Source organism: Pogona vitticeps, chromosome 14, assembly GCF_051106095.1.
Source record: "Pogona vitticeps strain Pit_001003342236 chromosome 14, PviZW2.1, whole genome shotgun sequence".
In the NCBI taxonomy this organism is placed as follows: Eukaryota; Metazoa; Chordata; class Lepidosauria; order Squamata; family Agamidae; genus Pogona; species Pogona vitticeps.
Window position 1 is genome coordinate 7,979,360 of NC_135796.1, and position 15,808 is coordinate 7,995,167.

The 15,808-nt window shown below is 43.9% G+C and overlaps 1 protein-coding gene across 5 annotated transcripts in view; it reads right to left on the reverse strand.

The window, feature by feature from the left end:
* NOS1 (nitric oxide synthase 1) overlaps nucleotides 1-15,808 on the reverse strand; it is a 203,345-nt gene that overhangs the window by 139,396 nt on the left and 48,141 nt on the right. For 3 of the 5 annotated variants that reach the window (XM_072983603.2, XM_072983602.2, XM_072983606.2), the window contains exons 2-3: nucleotides 1,656-1,884; nucleotides 719-1,539 (exon numbers count right to left, since the gene is read on the reverse strand). In XM_072983603.2, coding sequence (XP_072839704.2) covers nucleotides 719-1,455 — 737 coding nt within the window. In that variant the 5' untranslated portion in view covers nucleotides 1,456-1,539; nucleotides 1,656-1,884. The remainder of the gene's footprint in view (nucleotides 1-718; nucleotides 1,540-1,655; nucleotides 1,885-15,808) is intronic. The other 2 variants (XM_072983605.2, XM_072983607.2) reach the window with 2 other exon arrangements.

A 15,808-nucleotide genomic window follows, 5' to 3' on the forward strand; every position in this document is an offset into this window, starting at 1 on the left:
GAATCGGTTCCTGAAGCAGGGAACCAATCATCGCAAAGCGAAATTCCCCCATAGGAAACATTGTTTTGCAATTGCTTTTGCGATTGCAAAGCCTTCAACGTGAAGCGATTTCGTCGTAAAACGGAGCGCTCGTAATGCGAGGCACCACTGTACATTAAAATATATAGGCTGCCAATAGAAATCTCTGGAAACAATTGTTTTTCATTTTATGTAAATTTTTCCATGACAGTCATTTTTAAAATTTCTTTTTTAGCCCTTATTATTTCTACTCTTTTGTTCTCTTTTCTAAGAGACCAAATCTGGGGATCCGGTTTTAAATGTCAGCTCAGCACATGTTTACCAGGTTATTGCTAAACATCTACTCATTTTAGAACAGGGCAGCATTGCTGTGCTGAGACAGTGGACTCTTTTGTAATTATCAGACAGAATCTATACCTGTACCAATGTACACTCTAATTTACAAGCCAGCTGGGTGGGGCTCCCCTCTATCTTGTGTGATTTCACCCCTGTGTGGGTGAACATGTGACTCCGCCCCGTGCACACGGGGGTTGCATCGTGACCAGAACCAAAGGGGCTGAAAACAATCACTGCATGGCGGAGGAGGAAAGCTGCACAGATGAGGTGGAGTCGCATAGGCGTACACCTTAAGAGGGAACCTTGACATGTACCCAGAACACATATTACGTCAAATATATCCAATGATACAGAAGGGACCTACCTGTCCACCTGGACCTCTGCATCTTTTGTTTCTGTCCTGGACTGCGCATCTCCACTGACCTCACTGCTGTTGTTCTTTAGGAGGTCTAGTACTGGCTCAATCTCTTTTAGCAGTTCATTGTTTTCGACACTGCCGTTAAGGCAACAATCAGAAACTTCTTGGGTTCCTTTAAGGGAGTCCCCAGCAACAGTGTCAGTCACCATGCCATTGACATGCGCCAAAGTCTCACCTCCTTGCCCATTCTCTCGGGTACATCGAGAGCTCACAGAACCACCCATTTTACAGTCTGTCCCTTGCTCTTTGTCCTTGGTGTGGAAACTTGGGTCAGATGGTAGGCTGACTAAGTTTGAAGTTGCACACAGGGGCTTGGTGATTCGGACAGTCTTGGGTGTCCCGTCACCAGTGAAGGTTGTTTCCAGGTGAGTGGTGAAACCCTCTGGGCCTCTCAAGATAAGAACGACATAGGTCTCCGAGGCAATGCTCCTCAGGACCTCCAGAGCAGTATCATAGTTCGTATCAACTAGTGGCCTTCCATTGACTGCCAGGATAATATCTCCTGTTTGAATAAGGCCACTTTGTTCGGCTGCCCCTCCACGGATCAGGTCAGAGATGATAACTGGTGGCTTGTTGATGCGTTCCTTAACCAGGAACCCAAGGCCCCCAACCTTGCGCTTGAAGAGCTTCACCGAGATGACATTGGGCTGAATCTGTTGTACACTGAACACATTTTCTTCCATTGTAGTCCTGAAATCTTCAGCCCAGGGACCAAGAGCTATCGTGTACAAGTTGTCTCTTGGTGGCTCTACCGCTGCAACACTAGCCTTTGGGGGGGGAGGAAGGGGGAGGAGGAGAGAGAAAGAAAGAGAGAGATATAACTTTATTTCTGTTTATAAGCACTATCCTGGAACAAGACCTTCATCTTGACAATGCTTCATACCTTGGTATGCTTTTGCAGGTCAAGAGTTAATCACATCCATTCTAATTCTTTATTATTCTCTGGACTCAGGTCTGGAATACAACAAAGTGAGTAGTCCTATGTGAAACAGCAGGTGGAAAAGAACACGATCACAAGTAGACATTTCCCAGTTGAACTGGTGGGCAGAAAAGATGGTGGACGCTTGAGCACACTCTTGATACTTGGGAACCTCACTTCACATCTTCTTTATCTATAGTATGAGGAAGGGGAAGGAGAAAGAAAATGCACATATCAAGCTTAGTGAAATTAAGAATACTTGCTAAATTCTTTGTTCTTGTAGATTTAAGTTGTCTCAATTAACTAGACAAGGAATTTACAAGGCCTTGTCAGAGTAAGATAAGAAACCTTTTTTCTCAAAAGGTCTCTTGTAATTTGCATAACCTCCCTTTTTGTCTTGTATACTCAAGCATAGAATGGTTAGCTGATTGTTTAAAACATACAAACAACCACAGATGATTCTAATCCTTAAACGTTCATGTAACAAAGCAAGCAGAAGTTATTTTGTGCAATTCATGTTATTTGCATTAGAATATTATTTGCATTATTTGAGCAATTTTGCTTAATTTGTAGCTCACAATTGTACAGTGAGTAATTTTGCAAGTCTTCACCCTCCATAATTCAATTGTATTTTAATAACACAATTGTTATTAATTATTTTGACAAGACAAGTATTTTTGTTTTCATCTGTATCTGTTATTAATCTTATGTCATGTTTCTATCCAGTATGCTTTCCTTATTATCAGATGTTGTGAATCACAATTTAGGAAGAAAGGTTCAGCAGATATAGCATTAGACATAGGTGTTTCATGCCCAGAACAGAGGAGATGTCCCCTTACTCAAATTTGGGGGTGAACTACATATGTTGAACCCCTGATCTCTGAGGGTTGAGCATATATAATTCACTCCCATATTTGATTGTTTAAAACATACAAGCAACCCCTGAAAGGTGAAAGAGGCACAGGTGAACCACAAGGGAGGGGACAGAAAAACTGAATAAGGTACACCAACCCCCAAATCCACACCAGTGCCCCACAACCCTATGCCATCCCTCTCAGAGGGATGTACAAACCAATTGAAACACACCTCATTGGAGGTGGAGCCTGTTGGCTCAGATTCAACAGGGACTCCTAATGTCCGAGTGTTCTGAGCCCAGAGGCTGAATATTCAAAGCTAAGTTTTCTTAATTTTTGAGTTAGAAAAGTCTTATAAATGGGGGTGTCTTATAAATGGAAAAATATAGTATATGGGAAGACAATCTAGTGGGCTACACTGGAGCAACTGGGGATGTTCACACAGTGTCTATAAAAAGCCAATACCCAGGCCTGCTCTATGTGAAGACTGATACCTGTGTCAGCATGTTGTTATATGTTTCTTACATGGCAACCCTATGACTTAGTAATCTCCAAAGTTTAAGAAGTATGGCCTCTTTCCCTTGAATAGCTCTACAGTAGCGTGGGGCAGGTGTAGAGGTGGATGGGTGATTGACTGATTGATTCTTTCTCTCCTTACTGCTCTGGTAATGGGGAAGGGGAGAAGTTTGCAGCCCACTGCCAATTCTCTCCCTCTCCTGGAGAGAACCTCATCCACACCTGCTTAGTCTTCTTCCAGCACGTGCTAGAACTATACAAATTGTCACAGCTTTTTAAAAAAGGGCCTAGAACAGGAGAGGAAATCCTCATATATCCTGGTTGTTTAAAATGTTTTGGTCGGTTGGTGTCTTGGTTGAGGGGTTGTTGTAGTAAACTGTATTGTTACCAGCACAAATCTGTGAAATGTTTGCTCAAATGCAACTTTTGTATAAGTTTTCAATCAATGAAATCTTTATTAAAAAAGGAATTTTTAATAGATCACAAAAATGCCAACATCCTAGACCCCTTTGGTGAACCAAAAATTGTCTGACATTCCCTGGCTTGGAAGGCTGCAAGGATAACTTAGTAGAATGTGGATTTTCAATGTGTCAACATTCTGACCATGCCTTTTGTTGATTTCCTAGAAGACGAGCATCTTTTCTTTTCCCTTTCCTCTAATGATCCAGCTGAAAAGCAAGTGACAATAGAAAGAATGAACTGTAGCATCTTTTGAGCTGTCACTGACTTCACTGATTTTGTTGGCTCGTTATACTTTTTTTTTAAGGAGGATTATGGGATGGGGAAAGACATTGCAAGTCGGTGAACAAGCAAAACTGGTAAAGTTGTCAACATGTACAGAGTTGGATTTATCATCATATTTTGAAGAGTACAGAAAAAAAGCTCTCTCCACAGCTCTGAATGAGAATAAAAAGAAAAAAGGAGAGAAGTAATGAGATGGTAGCCATGGTCACCCATTGAGTGGAATGGGGCTCGGTTCTATGATTGCCTGTGCATGATCCAGAGTAGTTCTGGTAAGCACATTACAGTTCTCTAATACAGAATCTCAAGTCCCTTATCAAACCAGAAATCCAAGCATTCCATAAGATGGAGCCATGGGATTTAAACTAATATCAAATTGCTAGAACAATGTATTGTAGATGCACAAGCTCTTTGTTCTCACCCCAGTGGTGTACTATAGGGATGGGAAACCTTAAGGCCTTTGGATGTTGTTAGACAACAATTACCATAAGGCCAGGGCAGGGCAGTCAACTGCGAAAGGTAAGGAGCATTGCAATACAACAATATCCAAAAGACAACAATATGTCTACTCCTAATGTTGTACGACAGCCAAGACAATGAACTTGGGGAGTCTCTGGTCCAAGTCTTGCCTTTACCATGAACTCACCTGATGACCTAAGGCAAGCTCATTCTCCATTGCCCCCATTTATACCTGCAATATGGGAAATGATAATGCTAACAAGTACACAGAGATACTGTAAGAGGTGCACCTTGGACTGGAACAGTAAGAATTTTGATTCGTTTTTCCCATTTCCCAGAAGGAAAGCAAAAGGCAGATTTGTCTACCATCATTATGAAGCACTATGACCACAGGAAGGCACCATATAAACAAATGCTAAGTATCCTTATCATGATCCCCCAACAGCATTGCCACACACTATTTTGCACAGAGGGAGCTTTATCCAGGGCGGGACATTCAATACAGCATAGACAACATTTTTCTTCTATCCATGACAAATGTTTTAGGTGGGAATCAATCTGTGAAAACACAAGGATGGGAGGGAAAGAAGTACGGAAATCTAAGACTTTGGTCAGGTGTTGTTTTTTGCGGTTAATGGATATGCAGGTATCAGACTGTGACATGCATTTCTGCACTTGCCCCCTGACAACTAAATCTCCATTTATTCATTATTGTGATCTACACAGACAGACATGCTGTGTTGTTGTAGTGTACATCAATAATGCTAGCACAGCACAATGTAGCTTCTCCCCTGATCTGTTGGATATTTAATTGCAACTTAACACTTTGTCTGTAGTTTGTCTGAACTGGAACTGAATGTCTATCTATTCACCACTAACTATTTCTTCCAGCCTTTGAATTCAGAGAGACCCACCTATCTGCTAAGTGTTATTTTCCTCTCTTTTCTCTGTTGATGGCAATTGTTTGCTGTTGTAACAGAGGAAATGTTTTTTTATTCTTTGTCCTATCAATGTCTTAGAGTTATTGAGACTTTAAGTGCCAGTTAATGAGAAGCGGTTAGACCCCGGGAACATGTAGCTATTCTCCTTTGTGCATACCTGTACTTCTACTGTGTAAAGAAAAGGAATTTTATCAGAAATTCGAAACTCTGCAATATGTTCCCTTGGAAAAACTGTTGCAGATACTCTTTGACTGTCCATAGCCATGAATGGAGAAAGAACGAGTATCCATTTCTTACAATGCAAAGCTGGTTGAAATCCAGAGAGCTGCTCCTTGCCTTAGACAAAAGACACAGATTCTCAAAGAGACACAGAAATCTGCTGTGTGGTCTTTCAATATCCAGGCTCACCTTGAATAGACTGATAGTCTTTCTTTCTCCCTGCCAATTTTGCAATAGAACCGTAAGCACTCCATATCCCAAAATCGGACCTAATCTAAATATTTCCCCTCACCACCACCAAAAGGAGCGTAGGGTACAGTCCTCTGGAGAGTGCCTCTGCTTGGGCTGTGGGCTTTGCATTGGGAATGAAATGCTGAAACACAGGCCAAAAATATGCACTTAATTATCCAGTATGTCAGATCAAGCTGGACCTAAAAGCTATTCAGCCAGGAAGAGAATGGCATTGTGAAAGAAATTAAGATAAATCTCCCACAACATGGCATTTCAAAGCTAGGGAATCAACTCAAGAGTTCCAGTAGGCTGCCCACTAGAGAATCAAAACACAAATCACAATATTTGTCAAAAATTGCCAATTCGTTGCATATTTGTCGCTTTATATTTGTTCACTACAGAGACCCAAACAAATACAAGGCAACAAAGTTTTGCCTATTTTTGATGTTTCAATCCATCTACCCCTCCTTTCTGGGTCCTCCTGTGCCATCTGCAGCCGGCTGCTGCCAGGCAGAATCTCTGGGCAACCCTGGGAGGGACCTAGAGGCTCCCGAATTGGCCCGGCAGTCAGTCAGTGGGGCTGCTGAAAGGGCTGCAGGGGGAGGGGAGTTCCTTGTTAATAGGCTTTATAAAGCATTTTCCCTGGAGCTGTTTTGCACTCCTGCTCTGAGACTTGGCATGGGCAGTTGCTACTGCTGTGTTGCCGGTGTGCTTTAGGCAGTCAGCACTTTTCCACTGTGGCAGCAAAGCATTTAAAACAGCATATTTTTCATTCATTCATTATTATTATTAGAAATACAGAGAATTTGGGGAGGGCTTTCTTTAGCTGGGTTCATTTTAGTTCAAAGGCTAGCTATTTTTTGCGGTTTAGGGTCAGGGTAGGGTGGGTGATCTCTCTCTCTCTCTCTCTCTCTCTGTGTGCATGTGTGTATTTTATTCTTTTCCCCAATTTATTCCCAAGTGCTTGTGTATGTATTTCGCTTGCTAGTGATTGTGTATGCTCCAGCCAGTATTGTGTGCTCCAAAAGCACATATTCGTTTAAAAAAAAACCACGTCTTTTCTTCCTTATTATCATTGGTGGCACACTGGGCAGGCCTTTCTTTAGTCAGGTCACATTTGGGTTGAGAAATTAGTTATTTTTTGAGGCCTATGTTCAGGTAGATGGTGATCTCTCTCTCTCTCTCTTTCTATTTTACCCTTCTTCTCCCATCTTGGAGACATGCTCTGACCCCGCCACTCATGTTTGGATCCCCTAAATGTGGAGAGGCTGTCATTCATCAAGGTGAAACTTCCCTTGTTGTGCTTCCCTTCATTGAACTCAATGAGGTAGGGTTTCAACGACTGTCTCTATGCCTACCACCTGCACGCAAGCCTGAGTCCCCCCCACCCCCAGGTTCACCATACCATCTGCCTGACTCCTTCTGTTCCACTCAGGGCAGAAATTGAACTCAATGCCATCTGCCTCCATGCCCGGGGGGAAACTAAAGTATGTCTTTTCCAAATGCCTCTGTGCCTGGAGGCAAATCTTACCTCAGTTCCATCTGCTTCTGTGCCTGGTGGCAAACTAAATGCCGTCTAACAGTACAGAGATATCTAAGGGAAAAGATATCTTAGTGGAAGAGGCGGGAAAGCTAGAAGAGATGAATGGAAAGGTTGAGGTCTGTTTGATGGAGGACAGAGAGAAAGGAAAAGGGGAAGAGCAAAAGATACCAGTTTTGGAGGAAAGTATAAATACCCAGGGGGAAAGGAGATTGAGCAGCAGGTTCAAAGGCAAAGGAATGAGGTGCAAGGAAGAACGAGGCAGACCGGAGACAGACTATGAGCGTGTGCTCTTAAAGGATTTTCCAAACCTAAAGGTTGGAGGATTATTACCTGATCCTGAACTGAAGAGAGAGAGAGAGAGAGACTCTATACGAGATGCAGGAGTGGACTGTCATTGTTTTTCCGTGTGGGCAAGGATGTGGCAAAAAGGTGATACGGCCAGATTCCACCTACAACAGGCCACCTAAAGAAGGAGTTTGGGCAAGGCACCCATGCTGAGGAACCATCTGTGTGGTGAGGAGTGGCCCTCTTCGGACCGGGAGCGCTTCGGCTCAGCACCCCAGTGAGTTACCCAGGCTTTGACCGCGAGTTACCTTCTTCCAGTTATGGCCCTTTGCCTGACCTACTTTGTTTCGATCCAGCTGAAATAAATGTTGAAAGACCAGAAATCAATAAAAGTGGAATTGTGAATTTGACTGCCAAGTCTCCGTCGTTATTTCCCACCAAAAGTGAGGAACTGCCAAAAATTTCAAATGAACCCGATCACACTCAGTGCCATCTGCCTCTGTGCCTGGAGGCAAGCGCTACCTCAACATCCCGATGTGCCAATCCAGGGACATCACACAAAGATACTTGGGCTGCCTAATTCCCAGTCTTTCCCACATCTTGCTTCCATGTGGCTGACTTCTTCGACTGTGCCACCAATGGAGGAAAGAAGCTTGCTTGTCTCAACATCCCATGTCACTATCCCAGGGAGAAGTTGTAGAAACCTGCTCACCAGGCAGTCACCAGCCTCTCAAACACCTCCAAGGCCACATCTCTTCCAAACGCCTCCGTGCCTGGAGGCAATCTAAATAATGTCTAACACCTCTGTGCCTGGAGACAGACCTAACCAAAATGCCAAATGTCTCTGATCCTGGTGGCAAACTAAATAACACCTGCCTCTGTGCCTGGAGGCGTACGCCAGCTCAATGACAAATGCCTCTCATCCTGGTGGCAGAATAAAGGATGGATATTCCAACTGCCTCTGTGCCTGGTAACCAACTATGCCAGCTGCCTCTGTCACTTTCCTGGAGGGACCCAGTTTGTGGGTGTATAAATTGGACATCCGAAACACAAACTTCACCAAACTCGCAGTGCCTGTAGAGGAACATCAGAGGAAGCTTCCCTGTGAATTTGGTGAGTTAACTCCAGGCTGTAATAATGCAATCTAGGCTTTAGTCTGACAAATAATAATTTTCAACTATTAAACCACAAGATTTAAGTCAGAGAGCAAATGGATTTGGCTCAGAGCACAGTACTTTCAGGAACTTTGTGCCAGCAGAGCTTTGGTATGAATTGATGACTTTAAAAAATGTTATTTTAATAGCCTCACTCATGTCTTTGCAAATTTAAGACAATGTTTTCATTTACTGAGTCAATCCATTTCACATTTCATCTTCTTCTTTTTCTACTGCATTCAACTTTTCTCTCCTTTCAGTAGCCACATATATATTACCAAAATCAAACAAACAACTGTGTCACACCAAAAAAAAAAGAGACAAAATAGGACAAGGATGTACATGTGCTAATTTGTAGGCAGAGATGCAAATCTAGAAAGAATGACTAAAGAAAAGACATACAATTAGAGAAGAAAGGGATCAAGAGACCTGTGTGACCAGCTTATTCTAGAAGCCAGCATTTCGGCATCTGTTCATCAATGATTCTGGTCCATATGGGATTCATTTTCCCAGACACTCTTTTTAAAACTGCTTGTGGGTTTCCCAGAGGAAATTGATTGGCTCTGTGCTAACAGAAAGCTAGACTGACATAGCTCCTCAAGCCTGTCTCCACTCTATTATTACACTTGCCTTCCTCTTCTTGGTTCTGGTTTACTTTCACACTCCGATTGCATCTCCAAATCCTTTACATTAAGGAGAGCAATGCCAATTTGCCACAAGAGAATATCTCTCAAATGGAATCTCTTTGTTAATCCCCAGTCCTGTCTCCCAGTCTTATTAGAGGCTCCTGTTGGGGGGGGAGGGGGAGGCAGGTTTCATGATAAATGGCTGATTCTAAAAAATAGGAAGCAGCACTGGGGGGGTATCTGGCAGGAGAGTCAACTACAGAGGAAGATGCTTGCTTGTCAACACCATGTTCATTAGGCTGTTTTGCCAGATGCACAGCCCCATTTGAGAGCATCACATGTCAGTTCTTCAAAATCCTTCTTTACTCCCTGGAAAATGTCAGAAGGTAGATGAGAGCACTGCGGCTCCTTAGTCAAGCAAATACTTTCCAAAGGCAAAGCCTGAAGGTATCTCGATTCTTGGCTTCATACACAGAACTCTTTTCTGACACTGATAAGACACAGAGACTTCACCAAGAGGGAAAAAAGTTTCCTTCCCTCTCTCGACACAGATAGAGAGAGTCCAATGGGCGGAGAGTCTCTTGTCCACCAAATGGTGATAAACTCCTACTTCTACCACCTCTCATCATTGGTGAGCAAGGTTCAATTCACAGAACTGAACAATGGGGGGGAGAGGGGGGCAAGGTTTACAAGTGCTATTGAAGTCAGTCTGGAAGATCTTCACGGGAAGTGCCTGGAGTTCCAGAGAAGAACAGCAGGATATAAAGTATAATAAACAAATGAAACAAAAAACAAACAAGTCTGGGCATGAAAGAGAGGGGGATGGGCAGCCTCAAAGTTCACTACAATTTGTTCATCTAGTGTATAACCACAACTCCTCATTTATGCAGAAAAAGAGGTTACTTACCTGTAACTGTGGTTCTTCGAGTGGTCATCTGTGAATTCACACTAATGGGTTAATCCACCCTTGTGTGGAGCAGCCTCGGAACTTTCTAGCTCGAGCACATGGCGCCGGGACCTCCCCCATGCCGGCTATAACTCCGCCACAGCATTGAGTGCCTCAGTTTCAAGGAACCGACCACCAAGTGTCAGATGTGATGGAACACCAATTGGAAAGAAAAGGGGCCAAACGGACAGATGGGTCAATGATAGAGAAGTCAGGTGCATTAAAAAGATTACTTGGTTTTGAGGTCCTGCCTGCAGTTTTGTTGGTGAGGGCACTGCCTGCCCCCTTGCCTAGGGGGTGCTGGTTAGTAACCCTGGGCTTGGGGCCTTTGAAGATCCTGGTACATTCTAGGCTGGTAAGAGCACCTCCAGGTACGCCAACCCCCGAGCGAGGTTGTTGTGCCGCAAACGACCGTGCCGTCTTCCAGAGCTTAAGTAGGTTATCAAGAATATCATCAGTTTTCTGATCAAAAAGTCCTACTCCATCAAACGGCAGGTCCTCAATCCGTGCCCTGGCATCTTCTGATATGTTGGCAGATCCTAGCCAAGCATGTCGCCACAAAGAGATGGCAGTAGCCAATTGTTTGGAAGCTGCTTCCAAGGCATAACAGGCAGCAATGAGCTCGTGCCGTGCAAGCCCCTTGGACTCCTGGTGAGATGAGAGGCCCTGGCTACGAACCTCCTCAGGAGCTGCCTGCAGAATGGGCAGTACCAAATTCCATAAGTGGCGATGATAAGCACCCATGGCTGCGGAACCACTGGCTGCATGAAGGACAAAGGAGGTCAGAGAATAAATTTGTCGGCCAAAAATGTCCAGTTTACGACCTTCCTTATCAGAGGGACAAGTGACTAAACAATTCCGAGCTCTGTTCTGTGTGCTGTCTACCACGAACAAGTTTGGAAGAGGGTGCTTCAAGAGGCAATTGGCCTCGGTCCCATAAAGCTTCTATAAATTTTTGACCCTCCTTGGGATCTGATAAGAAGTAGAGGGTTTAGCCCAAGCATCCTTCATAAGACCAGAAAAGGAAGGGATGAAACCATGACGAACAGGTGAAGTTTGGTCCTGTGCAATGTCTTCAATTACCTTATCTGTCCTCTTTGATGCAGCTATCTCAACTCAGAGTTCAAGGACCTTCGTAATCCTATGAATCAGCTGGGAATACGAAGAATAATCCTCTGATGGCGATGGAGGATAACTGTCTGCGGCATCCGATGTTGGTGTAGGAAGATTGGTTGGAGATTCTTCCTCCCTCTCTGAGAATTGTGAATCCGAGTCAGAATAAGTTAAGTCCTCCTGTTGATTTGGAGAGAAGCCTTTGTCGGTGTGAGCTCGATCGAGATCAGCCTCGAGGTCAGCCCCAGGGATGAAGCATGTTGATCGCGTTAACTGTGGGTCCGATGTTACACACGGACAGTTTGCCCCCGCTGCAATGGCCGAGCTCGAGGGAGCACCTTTTTTCCGAGGTAGAGGCAGATGAATATAGTCTTCTTTGGCTTGTGGTTCAAAGCGTCGCCAAGCATAATATGGAGGCAGCGGCGGCAGAAAGGGTTGCGGATAGGGCTCATAGTGCTGATATCTAATATATGGGTCAGTATGATAGGGCACTGGAGAAAAGGATGGGTCCTGCTCAAATTCATCTGCCTGATATAACCCCAGGTAGTCAATGTAGTGGCAGCAGCCTTGATGAGCAGGAAAACCTCACGGATCCGCCTGTCAGCCACAGGGTTCCTGCGTCTTGGTCAGCTCCAGGTGTCGGGTCTTATGGGTCCTTTTCTTAGGAGCCTCCACCGGGGTCGGCAGCTGCGGTGAAGCCGCAGGCTGCTGTGTGAACGAGCCCATTGATTAATGAGGGCTGTTCTGTGCCAGTTCAACAACTTCCAAAGAGGTGTTAACCCAGTCAGGAATATCACTGACAGATAAGAATGGCGGTGGGAGCTGCGGGGGGCCCTCTTCTTCTTCCAAGGGCAAAGCTACGGCTACCGTATGTTGCTGGGATACCTCCGGCCTCGGTGCCAAGCTCTCTGCAGACTTAGCAGCCTTAAACACCTTTCTCTTCTTCTTCGAGCCCAAACATGAAGATTTCAAAGGGGTGGATGCTGCTGCGGTTGCCGTTGAGCCCAATGGCAATCTTGGTTTTGGAAGCAGCTTTCCCCCTTTGTGGAGCGCCACCTCAGGTTAAGTTGCCGGAGAAGGCTGGGAAGCTTTGGGGGAATCCATCACCAGCCTTTGGGAAAGCAAAAGAGACTTTTCCCAGAGAAAAGACTTCAGGCGTTGTAAGCACAGCTCTTCAAAGTTTGCTTTGTAAGGTTTTTACAAAAGGTACACAACTCCAGTTGGTGTTCTTCCCCCAGGCAGAACAAACAATGGGAATGCCCATCGGAAAGAGGAATCTTGTTTGAACAGACCTCACACCTCTTGAAGAGGCCTGGAGAGGCCATAAACTTCTAATTAATGCTAATTTACAATTATCCATTTGTTTTCTTATTGCAGGTCACTCACAGTCACTGAAGAAAGGTCAACGATCCAGAAACAAGCCAGGGAGGTCAAAGAGAAGGGGATGGTAAGTTTTAGTTTTAGTATTCAAACATGAAGTTCCTAATGAAGCTGCTATAGCTGCGGTTGAAAAGGAACTGAGGCACTAGATGCCAGGGGTGGAATTATAGCCGGTGTGGGAGAGGTCCCGTGTCATGAGTGCAGCCGAAGATCTGGAACCTGAAGGGTTAACTGTGGCTGAGGAGAATGCTGAACAATTAGAAATACAAACACCTGAATCGCCTTCAGATTCCCCTCCCCTAGTAGACAGGCTTAGGGCCAGGCTTCGGGGAAGACTTATGATGAAAAGGTCAGAGGATCGCTTGAAGGCTGCCCGCAGAAACATCCAATCAACTAGCCCTGAGTACTGACAGGATGAAAAGGCTTCCAGTAGTTCAAGGGGCTGTTTTACTATACAAACAGCTCTCAGACGGCTGAAATTCCATGGAAGCAACGAGTCAATCCTCTGGCTTGCATTCATGCTCCTGACAACCTTGAAGCTTGTTTTCTGGACCCTTGGCTTTGGACTCTGACCCTGGACTACGTTGTGCGTTTTGGCTTTGGAGTCTGACACTGGACTACGTTGCGTGAGATGGCTTTGGTATTTGGATATTGACTCTGCATTCCCTGAATTCCTGACTTTGGACTGGCTTATCGGACTCTGCTGTTGTAACCCCTGGGAACGTGACATCCCGGCACCATGTGCTCGAGGTAGAAAGTTCCAAGGCTGTTCCACACAAGTATGGATTAACCCATTAGTGTGCATTCACAGAGACCATGAAGAAGAAGCAAAGAAAACAGAAAAGTCACATAGATCCTTAAAACTAACAAGCTTAACTCTAGCATCATTCTTGTGGATTGCAAATGATTTCATCAAATACGCTGCAGTCCACTAAAACCAAGGCCAAACCAATGTGTTAGTTGTTTAGAGGATAGAGTGACTGACTATCCACTGGAGAACAAAGCTCGGATCTGCAACTGGCATGAAAACTAACCGGGGAACTGGTATGTCACTTACCTTGAAAACTATATTAGGATTGCTGTAAATCAGTTCCAACTTGATGGAAAACACACACACACACACACACACACACACACAATTTATATATTATTTTTGCTGAAACAGACTAACATAGCTACGCCCCTCTTAAATCACAGCACCTCATTACGCCTGACTAGGGACGTATGGTTTTTAGGATACATGTAAGATCAGTTAATATGACTTATTTCTATAACACGGAAAATTTGAGACTTGAAGCAATGGCTTGCCTACAGCTATCTAGTGAGTTGATAACAGAGGTGAGAGTAAAATTAAGAAATTTATGACTCATCTTCAGCCAGTCTGTTGGGATAGCTGTCACAATCATGAGCTACAAGTCTGAAAACTCTGGGTCAAATCTACCTCAAGCCAAAACAAAATCCTCAGTCAGGTGGCTACCTAAAGTTAGAATTATAGATGGTAATTAGATTCATCTTCACATAATTCTCTTCGCTGTCAGATGGAGAGAGTTTTTATTGGTGTTTTTTTTTTGCTAGTTTAGTTGATTTTTCACAGAGAAAAAAATTCAATTCATGGATTGTTTTGTGTGTTTAGCAAAATGTGTAGCATCAGAATATACTACAATTCTTGCCTTGTTAGCTGCCAGAACTAGAGTGTTTGATGTATTTTTCAAATGCTGTATCTTGTGCCATCCTATAGGAAAAACTCGTCTTAACATCTAGGACAGTGGTGGCTGAAATCCTATTTGTCAAGGTAAATTTACAGGCCTGAGCAGAATAAAGTATATTAATGAGCAGCCATAATGAACAGATGTGTAGAAACTGAGTCATGATGACTCATCAGTGCTGACTCATGCATGATGCAACATATAATGTGACTGGACACAAGCAGACCTGACCTGTATATGTATATATATGTGAAACTGAACAGTTGATGTATCTTCCTGTTTTGTGATGATTGCTACCTGTTATGATGCCAGACTGAACTGCTGTAAATAACTTGTAAATACACATTGGTGGTGGAGAAGCTGCTGATGTGTGCGTGAGTTATTCTGGACTACCTGGACTATTCAATACTCTGCTAAACTTGCTGTTTCCCGCGTTTTTGCGCTAACATTGGGTTATGGGCCCAGTGATGTGCCATGTTATACCTGCCTTGTGCCAAGGAAGCTGGTGAGTACCAGAGAGGCAAGTGGAAGTAGTCCAGGGATCTGAGAGTTCTGCCGTTTAGAGCCCAGGAGGGGAAGAAGATGGAGAACTGTGAGAAAAGCAGCAGCATGCCATTGTTTGGGGCAGTGAGCATGGAAGGCTTTCCCTTGACAAGATTGAATGAAAAGAATTATCAGATGTGGTCAATTAAAGCTGAGATGTTCCTAAGAAGGGAAGAATTGTGGCAGATTGTTACCAATCCCCCTGCTGTGTTAAATGAGGAAGAACAAAAAGAGAATGAAAAGCTTTATCAACTATAATTCTGTCTTTGGAGGACAGCCAGTTGATTCATGTACGTGGACTGACCTCAGCTAAAGAAAGAATGTTGACAGGCTTTGAGACGAATTTATGTTCATGATACAGCAGGAAGTGAAGTGTCATTAACCAGAAAGCTGTATAGAACTAGACTTGAGGATGGCGAAAGCATGTCCCAGCATCTACAGAAGATGTAAAACCTGTTTAATGAGCTTCAGCAGAGAAACATGGAGTTTACAGAAAGCCATCAAGTATATGTAATTTTAAGCAGTCTTCCGGAGCACTTTGATGTGCTAGTGACGAGCATGGAGTCCATGCCAGAAGGTGATTTAAACCTTGAATACTTGACAGACAGAGTGCTGGAAGAGGAGCAACGGAGGAGTGAAAGATCCGAAAATAAAATGAGACATGACAGCCCACAGTGAAGTCAATACTTAATTTCTTCTTTCTCCTTTCATTCATTTTTTGATTTATTATTGCATGTGTCACAGTCTGTTTGTCAAATTTTTATGGTTTATTGTATATTTTTTGTATTGGAAGCTGCCCAGAGTGGTCGACCAGACCAGATGGGCGGGATATAAATCAAATAAATAAATAAATAAATAAG